We start from the raw sequence: 13,691 nt of genomic DNA, 5'->3' as shown, positions 1-13,691 counted from the left end.
TGCCAAATGAATTTTAAACAGATACATTAGGAGATACCGTTGTGTTGTTCCATCCAGAGTTTACACATCAAGAACTTAACTCTCGAAAGAGAAAAAATGTGGGTGTGGCTTTTCTGCGATTTGATTGGAAATATGAAAACTGTTCTTTTTGGAACTGGCATCAGACTGACAGTTGAAGGGGAGGAGTTAAGGGATGCTCCGCCCAAGCGATCTAACACATCTCATTTAAGATGGATAGTCATCACAGGAAGGAAGTGCATTTTTAGATTTTAACTAAAGATTATGAGGGCATTGTATTTTAAAGAGAAGGATCCACGTTGATAAATTATTTACAATAAACACAATATTTCATGAAAAATAGGCATTGTCATTTTTAATCGACCTGGGACTTTAAATGCATTTTTTTTTTCATTTAAACCTGAAGAATAAACTATAAAGAAATTTCTAGTTCACTAATATAATTGTAAGAAGATTTGGGACATTGACAATGTTAACTGCATCCGATTTTCTGTGTTTTAATTGAAGCACAGAAGATGCTCTGTGTAACATTCTCAAATCATGCGGTTACATGGATTATCAGGTTTGGCACTAGCTTGTACTACAGTCCATCCCAACTTGAGTGCAAGCTGTCACTAAAACAAAATAGACCACCTAAGATTCAAATCATATTTTTTATTTTAATGCAGATATTATATTTTGTAATAAAAAACAAAAATGTTGATATTAAACGATGTTAAATGAACATAAGCATCTTGAAGTCCCATTTATTGTATAGCTCTTCTATTCAAACGCATGCAAGGAACCAACTTAACCTTGAATGATTACTTATGTTAGAGTAACGTTCTCTCTGTCTTGCTTTTCCAGAGAGGATCCAGCTATGGCTCCTTGATAACAGCTCATGGAAAATATCAGCTATTTGCAAAAACAGGCTATTATAAGGTGAGGCTGAGTTCTTCTGACATCCCCCTCCCTCTGCAGCACACCCACACACATGTGAATTCACTGGAGGAATGGAGAGTGGGTGCACTATCAACTCAATGTGTTGCTTTCAGACCAGACTATAATGCAGCGGTGCTGCTCCTCAAGTCGAGCAACAGTGTTCTGTGTGCCGTGCCACAATAATTGGATCACACATTTCAATATGCCAATCATATAAACGAGAGTAGGGGTTCTTCATCCTAGGAGCGACAGCACAGGTCTTCCATATTTAGCACATATCTTTGGAATCATCAGCTTGTTAGTTGTGAGAAAAATAACACATAAAATGTGCAGAGAGGAAAAAAAAGACTTTGTAGTGTTTGTCTTTATCCTTTTTTGTGCTGTGTAGTTATGCTTCATGACATCTTTGTTGACTCTTTGGCTTTGTACCAAACCATAATGAGCTGCCCCACTGTCTACTGCCTACAAAGGCAGCTGTCTTATGAAACAGTATCCTGTAACCTCAAAAGCGGCAGAATTAAGATGTTTTTCAAAGGCAACCAATTCATTAACATTACCGCTTCTCACACATGTGCACTTGACTAAAAGATTGTTCACACCAAGCACGATAACTAGCGATAGTTAGTTAGCATCCACACTAAGAGATGATAACGTTATGTTTGTTTTAAGATGTGCTTTGTAGTTTCATATTTTAAATATGTGTGAGCCCTTTAAATTCAATTGGATTTTGATTGGCTGTTTTATTGTTCATCAACTTAAAAATGTCACTTGGAATGTGATCTCAACCATATCATTCCTCTGTAGACTATTGCTATAGTTGTGGTGCAATTGCCTCTTTATATTTAGTTATCCTTCTTGATGCAATCCGACCTTAGGTTAAATGGTTGGACATTAGCAATGTGGCTAAGCTAATCCTTTTTTGGCCATAATACTTATTATAAACAAACATTTGGCAAATGTATTGTAATGCCATCGTCTATGAAGTCCTATAAAGTGAACTATGAAGGCATAGTTCACCCAAAAATGAACTATGCTGGGCATCAGAGCACATGAACATGAACATGTTTTGGCACTTTGTCTGTAAATGTGGTCAATAGAGTTTGAACTCCATCACATTAACAAAAGTTTATATTAACTAAACTTTCTATTCTTTACATATTTTCCCTCCTACTAAATTCGATCAAAGTATAAGATGATAAATAAATAAAAGAAGAACAAGATTTCGCCCTGAAAAAGCAACCATTAAGAAATAAAATCCCCCAACAATCCATACATTCATTTATGAGTCTAATATTCTGACCTAAACTGATTTCTCTGTTATGACCTCATGCTGTGTTAGAGCGGAGAGTCAACGTTGCCTTTCAGATTTGCTTTAACGTGTATTTCTGTTCACAACAGGGCAACCTGGTGGCAATCAAACATGTGAACAAGAAGCGGATCGAGTTGACCAGACAAGTGCTGTTTGAACTAAAGCATGTAAGAAAAAACATTTCATCACATAGGAGAGGTTTTGCATGTGTGCGCGCATGTCTCTTAGAAGAAGGCGAGGTATGTGTGTTATGTGTGTTTAGACTGCCGTTTATGACCCCAGTGGACAGCCCCAAGGTGCTTAAAACAACCTCCCCCTCTTTCTGCACATTTGACATAAAGAAACACATACACACACGCATTCTTATGTGGGGGTGGGGGTGCCATTACGAGGCTTTTGAAAGGGGGATGTGGTTTTTACAAGGTGTTTCCTAAGGGATTACTCACTACGTGGACTCTGTGTCACAAGGATATAGATACAAAAACTATTTAATAATTGTGGAAAAAAATCACATCACACCACATAACAAACCAAATTGTCCAAGGCAGAAACTGTGAGGGTGGAATTTTACAATGCAACTTCGGTTGAATCCCTGTTTAAAAATAAGCAACATAAACACAGGAATTATGATTTGTTAGGTGAACTGAATCATAGACTAGCAATACATTTTCTTCTAAAACTCTGAACCTTTCTGCACATGCACACGTATCAAAAACATGTAAGAAGGCCAATGATGCACATGGTCATATCACTTAACTTTTTTCTCTTTGGCGTAGGGAAACCAGCGTTCACATTTCAATAATGTTAGAGCGTCACTTTCTCCAAAAAACCTGGAAAGTTATTCTTAGGTGCACTGAAACAAAGTCACCCATTAAACACATAGAACAATGTTAATGAGTTCTTGAGATGAACAACTGAAGACCTATGAGAGACATCCTCTGTTACCTAAATAGTTGCTAAACTATTAGCATGTCTAGAGAGCGTCAAGATCTTGTTTTGCAAATTTGAAGCGTTGAAAAAAGTTACCAAGGCTCTGTTAAAGAAGGGCATACGGGGTTATTCATGACAGAATTTTCATTTTTGGGTGGGGTATCCCTTTAAATGTTTAAGTTAAATAAATTGGATTTACAAGTCGTTCGAACTTAAAATATAACGTAACAAATGTAAATTTGTATGCAAATAATTGCTATTTTGTGCACAGTAAACACACTGTATGCTGCAGAGTACTGTAAAGTATTGAAGTATTCCAACCATGGCTTGTTTTATTTTGTCTATCATCTGCTGTAAGTCCATCATGATCTAGGTTCATCCCGAAAACCCCCTTACATGCTCAAAAAGTCCAAATCTTGCCACAGCAGTCTTATTTGAAGCTTGGTTTTGTTTTGATGGTGAGGGAAAGGGAAAGCACATAAGACCAGCTGAGTGTTGCCAGGGCTATCTTGCCAGCTTTGACAGGAAACATAAGGGGGTTCATGGAGAGACCCTACAGACGTAGCCCTGGGGCCCTTATTAGCCATCAGGCCACCAGGTTAAGGGCCACCCAAGAGGCCACATGACTGATAGGTAAAGCAACCAATCACGTTTCGTTTAGAGTGGTGGAAATGTCCCCGCAGTAACAGACATTACATTCACGAATGTGTCAAAAGTTAACCGCAGCAAAATTATTATAAGTTTAGGCCGTGAACCTTGTATACTTTTAAGAACTAAGCGTTTATTCGATCTTGATAAACTATTTTCGCAACGGTTGGGTAAAACAGTTCAAAGTAGGGAAGGAGGCGGGAACCTGTAACAAACTTTAATCAATATAAACAAACAATTACACAGAAGTAAAATGCCGGAAGTCAACCTCACGGTCGACTGCCGGCCACAAGAACATAAATACAAACTTAGCATATGTCCGGGCTCGGTCCTCTCTCGCTGTACACTCTGCCGCTCATCCTTTTATGCTTCCGATCTCCTCTGTGAGAGATGCGGAGCCGGGGCTTCGCGCAGCTCACGCTCATTATCACTCACGTCATCTGCCCAGCTTCTTTCCCATTACGGATCTCGTCCCGCCTTGCTCGTCACAGGTTGTAAACACGACAGCTTACTTCTTAGATGAGACGGCTTCGTTTCGTTTGCGGGCGGACCGTTAAAGAACACGACGCACACGTCTCACGCAAATGCTGTGAAATTCAACAAATCAGATGAAGACTTCAACTTGCTGAAGTGTTTCCAGAAAAGTCTGCTTTATGCATCAGATGTTTAGCCAACGGTCCGTGGGCGTGACGTCTGAGGCTGAGACTAAGTTAGCACAACCCAGCATATGTTAATGTATATCCCAATGGTCGAGTTGTGTCTTTTTGACCCAACGCTGGGTTGAAAATAACCCATCATTTATAGAGTGTAAAGTTGACATGGCTTCAGAGATTGCACTTCCGTTTTGGTAGATGTTGTGCAACGTCTGCTGACCTCATGTGAAAAACGCAGCACTGATGTTGATTAACGAATGTGACACAAGGGTTATTCAATGTGGTTTCAATGGAATACATTGCAAGGCAATCAAATATTATGTTTTTTTGTCATGTTTTTTTTATATTTTAAATGCTCCTTTTAAGGATTTTTTTTATTTTTTAGCTAGTGTTCAGCTTTCAAAAGGTCAATTAACATTGCACAACAAGCCTTGATTCTCTTCCATACCCGACAACGAAACAACACTAAACGTTCATTTTGTTGGTTTTTTGTAGATGAGAGACGTGCAGTTCAACCATCTGACAAGGTTTATTGGTGCCTGTATAGATCCACCAAACATCTGCATTGTGACAGAGTATTGTCCTAGGGGTAGTTTACAGGTAAATATTTTAAATGCTTGTAAATATTTTACATTACATTTTACACTTTCATATGCGTTGGTCAGATGTAAACACATCATCTGTGCATTTCAGAGCTTTCTCAGTGTTAATTTACAGTTTGTTCTTTTGCAGGACATTCTAGAAAATGAGAGCATCAACCTGGACTGGATGTTCCGATATTCGCTGATAAATGACATTGTAAAGGTTTGTAAGAAAACAGGTTTCTGAACCATCACTCAGCTTTATTAAAATTCAGATATTATATTATATTTATAATACATTTTTTATGTATGTATTTATTATATTTATTTTAAGTCGTAATTCATTGTTAATTGAATACATGCGTTTCAAATTTTATAGAGTGCCTTAATACTTATACTATACTTGTACTTAATACTAATCAAAATGTGATTGCTGATGAAACACGGTAAATAAAGGGTTTACTGTTGAAATAGCCACTTGGGAAAAAGAATAATAAAGCCACGCTGCTTGGTTTTCCGAGTTCCATTAGTCAGAGTAAAAGGACTGGCATCAAAGATACCGTGACATTGTTTTTGGAAAAGATGCATGAAAGTAATTTCACTCTAAATTCTCCCTCCATTAATGTAAGCCAATATCTGTTCTGTGTCACAAGTACTCGAGTGCCCAGACACACAAAATACTTTCTGGCACAATTGGCCTAAAGCTACCTGTACATCAAAGTGAAATGTTTATCAGACATCATTTTGCTTTCAAGATGGAAAATTACCGAAAAAGGAACTGATCATAGGCTTTATCTGTAGAATTGAGTAAGCCGAGGCCTTCTGGATTTATAACGGACAGCCTGATCACCTTGGTTCTCCAGATAGAATATCAAGTTGCTGTTTGGTGGGAATAAAATCTCTTTTAATCATACTTTTAGTTTTGTTCCTTCCAAAGGTAATCATAAAATATGTTCTTTGGCTCCTCCGAACCTAGTCATTTTCCTATTTCTTTTAACATGCAAGGAAGTATTATTACAGTAAGAATTACAATTCCCAAATTGACTATGCACTATACAAATTTAACATTTCTTATTTTATGTGTCCAGCAAGAGATTTTCCGGGGGTATTTACCTCAAAAACATTAGGCAAAGACATCATGTTCTATTTAATGCTTCTGCCGTCAGGGAATGAATTATCTGCACAACAGCTACATCGGCTCCCATGGCGATCTGAAGTCATCCAATTGTGTGGTGGATAGCCGCTTCGTTTTGAAAATCACAGATTATGGTCTGGCAAGCTTCCGTTCGTCCTGTGAAAACGAAGACTCGTATGCACTATATGCAAGTAGGAACATCCTGTGATTTTCTGGTTCAAGATCGTCTCGACATCCGTTTACTGTTACGATTTTGCGACTGCTTACCAAGCTGGGGTTATTTTCAGAAAAGTTGTGGACGGCCCCAGAGTTGCTGATATATGATAGACATCCGTCGCAGGGAACACAGAAGGGAGATGTGTACAGTTTTGGCATCATTCTTCAGGAGATAGCTCTCAGGAATGGCCCATTTTACGTTGAAGGCATGGATCTCAGTCCCAAAGGTAAATGTTAAAGGCCATGTCAATTGAACTTGATCTGGTTGGTTCATTTATACACTATTGAAATGAATGTCTGTTTTGTTTCACAACACATGTACAAGCTTGTAAGTATAGCAGCAGTGTCATTGAGTGATTTCAGCGTTTCTTTAAATATGGCCAAAAAATGGCCTGTTGCAACTTAGATGTGGCATTTAATCCTCTAAATCAGCGGTTCTCAATCCTGGTCCTCCCGACCCCCTGCTCTGCATATTTTGTATGCTTCTCCTACCGCTTCGGAGGTTTGTTTAATACGCCCATAAGAGCCCTGCGAAGTAAACATCACTAGATATTCTGCCATAAATCCCGTTCGAAATGTGGATAATGTTGTGCAAATCTCAAAATTACGGTTAAATTACCCTTCAATCTTCCGTAGTAAGTTTTGTTCTTCGTGTTCTTAAATTAACGTCAGCCGATTTCATGTGTGCAGGGAGTAGAGAGCAATGAACACAGTTCAGGGAACACGTCAATCGGAACGCGGTTCATTCATTAAGCTCTCTTCTAATGAGCTAGAGATTTAAATCAGGTGTGTTAAACAAGAGAGATACACAAAATATGCAGAGCGGTGGGTCGCGAGGACCAGGATTGAGAACCGCTGCTCTAAATAAAGGCCTAGATGGGCAAATATTGCGATATTAAATAGATTACACTACCTTTTCAATTTACACAGAAAAATAGCCTAAACAATGAAACATATGCTTCGCTTATGCTGAAAACATACTTATATAGTTAATATAATATATTTATTTGGAATTCCAAATAAGTCGTCTTATATAGAAGCTAGAAAAAGTCAACATGGTAAACAAGTTAAAAATCTGTCATCATTTTCTCATCCTCTTGTCATTTCAAAACTGTATGAGGTTCTTTCTTCCGCAGCACACAAAAGAATATATTTTGAAAACAGTTACAGCGTAATAAACCCATTCACTTTTATGTGCCGGACGCAAAACCAATGCAAGTGAATGGGTGCCCTTTAACAACATTCTTCAAAAATTCTTCTTGTTTTATGTTCTGAGAAAAAAAGAAATTCATAAAAGTTTGAAGTGATGTGAATGACGAAAAAATTAAAAATTTTGGGTGAACAATCAATTTAATGTGTGTTTGTGTTACAGAGATAATCCAGAAGGTTCGAAATGGTCAGAAACCGTACTTCAGGCCCACCACAGATAACTCTCTACACTCTGAGGAATTGACCATCTTAATGGACGGTTGTTGGGCTGAAGACCCTGCCGAACGCCCAGATTTCAGTCACATCAAGATATATATTGCCAAACTTAACAAGTAAGTATAGATCTCAACACATAGATTTGTATGACAGTGAAGGTAAAACTAAACAGGATCAGTTGTGATGGAGGCCACATAGATTTCACATCGACTTCATCCATCGCAACTGCTTTATTATATTTGTGTATGTTTTGTCCAGCTCCTTATATCTGTACAACTGGATTATTGTTTAAAAGAAAACTTCACCTTTAACCTCATTTAATTAAAAAAAAAAATGAACTAAATGATAAAGAAAAACTAATGGTCCTTGTGAAAAACGAGTTTACTTTTGAAAATAGAACTGCTTGTCGACACACTAAATCGCACAGATTGTGGTTTACTGAAGCAGGACTGCATCTATTAACGTCTTGACAGCTCAATGATAAACTGCCTACATTGATGTAAGTGAAAGCTTTGTGATTAATTCCCCAAAGGGGCGCTTGAGTCACGTTTGACAGACGTTGACAAAGTTCCACTAAAATGCCTTATGCGTTCATCTGCAAGGGACCTTATAGCACAAACTTCATTACATAAATGCATCTTGTTGACATTTGCAGACTTGTTGGTGATTGGTCCAGTTTAGATCAGAGTTATTACCAGATGAATAAGTCTGAGGCACCAATAATTCAGTACTGGTTATGCACAAGAAAAAAAATATTGTTGCTTCTTATTATATTTTATTCGCTTTTATTTATTTTCTTCTGCCAAAGGCGAGAGTTCATTTCACAAGTGAGCACCTTTTTTAAAATCATATGTATGATTCTGTCTTCAACAATTCTGAGAATGACTAGATGAATGTAACCCTGCAGGTCTGTATGGGTGTACTGCACGTAGGAGTAACATTTGACCTCTGAATAGTACACTGTGATGCAGCAAACCACAGTACATGATTCAACCAGAATCATAAAAACACTTTATGAGATGACACTAGATATAGATGGTTTCAGGGGTGACAACATAAACAAACGTTATGTGGCCCAAACTTAATTTACGGTAGACCTCCGGAAAGAATAAATAAGTAATAGTTTTAATGTAATTTAATTAAATTAACATACAATAAAATATCAATATTAATGGAATGTAAAATAAATTATTATATTAATAGCCACTAGCAAGACAAAGTCAAACACAGTCTGCACGTTACCCTCAGGCCAGGCATGAAACCGTCTATACAGATTGTGACACGACTGTATGACAGATTCAGTTTCTCTAGATTACTCAAAAAACAATACAAAATGCCATCTACATATTTACATTTTTGCATGTAATGTTGATGTTGAATTAAAAAGATGATTTCATGGACGTGTTATACTGAGATATATATATATATATTTCCACTATGTTTGCAACATGTGTACACTTTCTCCTGCACTAAGCTCCTGTCGCCAAGTCAAATTCCTTGTGTCTTTAAACATGCTTGGTTATAAAGCTGATTCTGATATCAAAGTAGATGTTTAATGTCCGCTGGTTTGTTTGACAGAGAAGGCAGCACCAGTATTCTCAATAACCTGCTGTCCAGAATGGAACAATATGCCAATAACCTGGAGAATTTGGTAGAGGAGAGAACTCAAGCCTACCTCGAGGAGAAACGGAAAGCCGAAAACCTTCTTTACCAAATCCTTCCACAGTAAGAAGAATGTTTTCTAATAATTTCCTTCACCCTGCTAGCAGTTTCCAAACTTTTAATTGGAGTTTGAGGGAAAAAAACTATTAGCTTTGTATATCACTTCTACTAGATAACTGTCTCGCATATGACGTAACCGGTTCATGTTGTTTTTTCTTATCTATCTATCTTGTTATTTGAGGACTGTTTTTTGAGAGAATGATGCAATCGGTGGGAACTTTAAAAAGTCGCTTAAGAGGAAACAGACAAGCAAACTAATTACTGAGGATGAAAAACTTTCCTAAAGAAAAGCTAGGAATTAATTAATTTATTCTATAATGAATTTTTGAACTAATTCACGTTCCTAGAAAATATAAGTATGTTTGCTGAGACAAGCTCCCGTATGATAATTTCCTCCTTATTTAAAAAAAAATGGATTTGTTAAATGATATTATATTCTGCTTTCAACCATTCATTGTTACATTAACCGATTGTTGCTATTGCACGTCTGTGCTTGGAAAATAATTTCATAGTTCAGCTCATCACAACCTCATTCTGCTCACAGTTCAGTGGCGGATCAGCTCAAGCGAGGAGAGACCGTACAGGCAGAGGCCTTTGACAGCGTCACCATCTACTTCAGTGACATTGTGGGCTTTACATCGATGTCTGCTGAGAGTACACCTTTACAGGTTTGTGCATGAATAGGATTTTAAAAAACGTATATGTAATAATGTAGGGTATATTCTGCATTATTTGAAATGAATCGAATCAAATTTGTGAGAATTCTCATGTTTGCTTTCTTACATGTGAGATGTTCTTATAAATGTTTTTTATTTGCTTTAATGCAGCATTTTAAACGATAGTGATAAATTAATTTGTAATATATTTTATCTTTTTATTAAATTAAAAAAGGAATGTGAGAAGTATATTTTTCCAAAAATGGTTCCAGTCTTTTGAATCCGAAAAATAAGTATATTATACATATATATATATATATATATATATATATATATTTTTTTTTTTATTACTATTTTTTAGTGAGATAACTCATGATAACAAAATGCAAAAATGTTTACAGAAAATATTCTGATCTCTTTTACATATTGATGATAGAAATAAGAAAATAAGTGTGATAACTTATAAGGAAGTAGGAAAACCAATATCCAACTAACATGTAAAAAGGACAACTTCACCAAAAGGACAACTACCCGTATATACATGTATAAAAAAATATATATATAGTTATGTAACTAAATAATAATTTGCACAGGTTGCTACAAAGAGCTTATGTAGTTCGATCGTTAGAATGAGAAAAATCATATATACTTAATGTTTAGTGATGTAGAGGGGACATAAAGTAATAAGGAGGATACTGATACATTAAATCACCTTCAACCACATTTAAGATCTTACTTAGATCCAAGTTAAAAATAAAGGATACAAAGGGTTTCCAAATATTCTCAAAAATAAAAGTTTCCCTTTTAAGGTATGTGTTATCTTTTCCATAGCTAAACAGAGGGACATATTATTGATCCACTGTATGAAAGATCTTTTTCAATAAAAAACAATTAAACGCTTATTATTTATTACATCATATTTACCTTAAAGAATAAAATGCATACAACTATGATGTTTTAAAGATAAGAGAAGGTTCTTAAAGGGATCATATGACACGGCTAAAAAAAATATTATCGGTTGTTTTAGATGTAATGCAATGTGTGTACACGATTTAAGGTTAAAAACGCTGTATTTTCTGCACACCCTGCATGTTTGCATCTCCTCTTTGCCCCGCCTCTCTGAGTCGTGCAGATATTTATACAGAGCTCATTGCTCTGAAAAGCGAGGTGTGGTATGATTGGCCAGTCAACCAGTGCGTAGTGATTGGTCGAATACCGCAAGCGTGGGACAGAAATGTAACGCCTTTCACCATATTTGGAACATCAGGTTCCAAAGCAATTGTACTGACAGGTACTCTCATCTTACTTGCGTATACATGTGGGCGGTTTTAGTCAAATCATACCACGAACTGACGTAGATTTGTGGGGGTGTGGTTACACGAGGCGTTTCAGGCAGGTCTGGGAGAGCATTCGCTTTTAGATAGAATCCATCTTGTGTTCCGACACTTTAATTTTTGCAATCTTACTTGTCTAAAAACACACCAAAGAAAACAGAAAAACATGTATTCGCGCCCTATGACCCCTTTAAATGTTTGCCTAGTTTTGTGGCTGAAATATCTGAAACGATATTTAGTATTCCACTAATCTGTCATTTTTTGTGTCATCATTTTTTTAAGCCATACTTGACATACCAAGACATACTTGGTCTTGTGATTCAATATGGCGGCCATCATAAGCAGGGACCCGCATTAAAAGTGTGCATTAAAACAGTCATAAATACTGGACATTTTTCGTTTTTAACAGTGGAAAAAGTTGCGTGCACCTTATAATTATGGGACATTTGAGGCCATTCTTACTCCAATTTTTTGACTTCTCATGAAATTACTCTGAAATTAGAAGACATGCAGACAACAAATGTGATATGTCATGTTGTTTTCTGTGGTGTTTGGATCACGCTGCAGTTCACAACAGCTGTTCAGAGACATTGATTTAAAATCTATCAGTTTTTCTCTGGATATAGTTTTGATTAAGGTTATAGTATGAAAACCACCTAATGAAGTTGGCCCCCTTGTTTAATTTATCATCCTTTCTTTTCTATGTATGCAAATATATTTCTCTGTAAGGCCTCAATCTGGGCGTACATCCAAAGCGATGGGATGGAGGATTGGGCAGAAAGTATTTTAATTTGTGGGAGGCATCAGGAGTTCATGCAGAAACACATCACAGCAGTTATTTCTTTCTAAACCTCTATGGAAAATGCCAGAAGTACAGATATCCATATAAATATAAGTACAACTTTTATTATTGGCAAATATGATGTCCGCGGAGTGTAGTTGTGCAATATTAGCTGTTAATCCCCGGTCAGGTGAGATGAAACCCATCGAAATGTGAGCTGTATGGTACAAAATATACAAAACATTAAACTTTTAAGGTATTAATTTGACATTTTTCTAAAGTTTTATCAGTTGTTGGTCATCTCTTGTTGTAATATTTTATAGACATTTTCCTATGTCTTGACTCAGTAAGCTTTTCTTATATGTTATGTGTAGTTTTTTTGCCGAGCCACCTTAAATTCTTACCAATGCTGAGCTTCATTTTGTACTCCCACCCAGCTACTCAATGTGAATACATAGTTCCCCTTCAGTCGGTCTCTCGACGTTGTGTTGAGAGACAGACTGGGGTTTGATCTAGAGAACCTATCATCTCAGAGAGGAATTTAAAATGCCAATGGGCTTGGCGAATGGCACACGAACGCCAGTCTCCGCCCCGTACATACGGGTATGAAAGGAAGATGGCTGTGGTCATTCATTCGTCCTTTGTTCTTCGGAACCTAATCTTCGAGATTCTTCTAGACTGACCGAGTTACGATGCGAAGCAGCAGATTTCTCCCTCTGCGGTGGTGGATTTCCCACTCTCGGTGGCGGACTTGCCCTGGGTGTCTCGTCACCGAGCTACAAATATTTCTAAAAGTTTCCTCTCACAGTTTGCACTGTCTTCTGGCATGTCTTGCAACTGTGTTCTTGGGTATGACAGACACATCCTCGAATCCGACGGGCATGACACCTGTACTGCAAGTTGGGGTTCCAGCATGCAGTGGCACGGCTTGTTGATTTAGGTATTGTGGTCAGAGTCGGCAACGTTCTCTGGAATGTAGCCGCAACCCCTTCTGCTTCCTGAGCGCTTCCTGAGGCAGGGCTGATCGGGGATTCCCGTGGATGTCACTCCACCAGCTTCGGCTCGCGGATTATCCATGCCCCGGAACGCTCACCTGGCTGAGCCCACAAGAGGAGGCGACGCAGAGATGACGGCCGTGCTTGCCCGAAAGCTCGCGGCTGACCTGGAGATGCATGAGGATCTCACAAAGTCATGGAATATGCCATTTGCAGCATGTTCCTATCTAAAGGGCTCAGGGAGCTGTAACTTCCCTGGACGGTGAAGCCGTTGCCGCTCATCACGATTCTCCTGGAGAGTAAGTCTCTTGGTCACCAGGTTCCTCAGGGGCACGACCTCGGCCGCGCTACGTACCGTCTTAGGACC

At 37.7% G+C, this 13,691-nt stretch overlaps 1 protein-coding gene across 1 annotated transcript in view; it reads left to right on the top strand.

Moving 5' to 3' along the window:
• The window catches only part of npr2 (natriuretic peptide receptor 2), a 42,045-nt gene that overhangs the window by 23,199 nt on the left and 5,155 nt on the right, over window positions 1-13,691 (top strand). The window contains exons 9-17 of the mRNA XM_056745135.1: window positions 865-939; window positions 2,338-2,415; window positions 4,975-5,079; window positions 5,212-5,283; window positions 6,227-6,386; window positions 6,483-6,638; window positions 7,784-7,952; window positions 9,415-9,561; window positions 10,103-10,226. Coding sequence (XP_056601113.1) covers window positions 865-939; window positions 2,338-2,415; window positions 4,975-5,079; window positions 5,212-5,283; window positions 6,227-6,386; window positions 6,483-6,638; window positions 7,784-7,952; window positions 9,415-9,561; window positions 10,103-10,226 — 1,086 coding nt within the window. The remainder of the gene's footprint in view (window positions 1-864; window positions 940-2,337; window positions 2,416-4,974; window positions 5,080-5,211; window positions 5,284-6,226; window positions 6,387-6,482; window positions 6,639-7,783; window positions 7,953-9,414; window positions 9,562-10,102; window positions 10,227-13,691) is intronic.

The sequence above is a fragment of the Triplophysa dalaica genome, chromosome 4 (assembly GCF_015846415.1).
Source record: "Triplophysa dalaica isolate WHDGS20190420 chromosome 4, ASM1584641v1, whole genome shotgun sequence".
NCBI classification, from domain to species: domain Eukaryota; kingdom Metazoa; phylum Chordata; class Actinopteri; order Cypriniformes; family Nemacheilidae; genus Triplophysa; species Triplophysa dalaica.
Note: the sequence above shows the minus strand (reverse complement) of the source record. Positions and strands in the feature narration are given on the sequence as shown.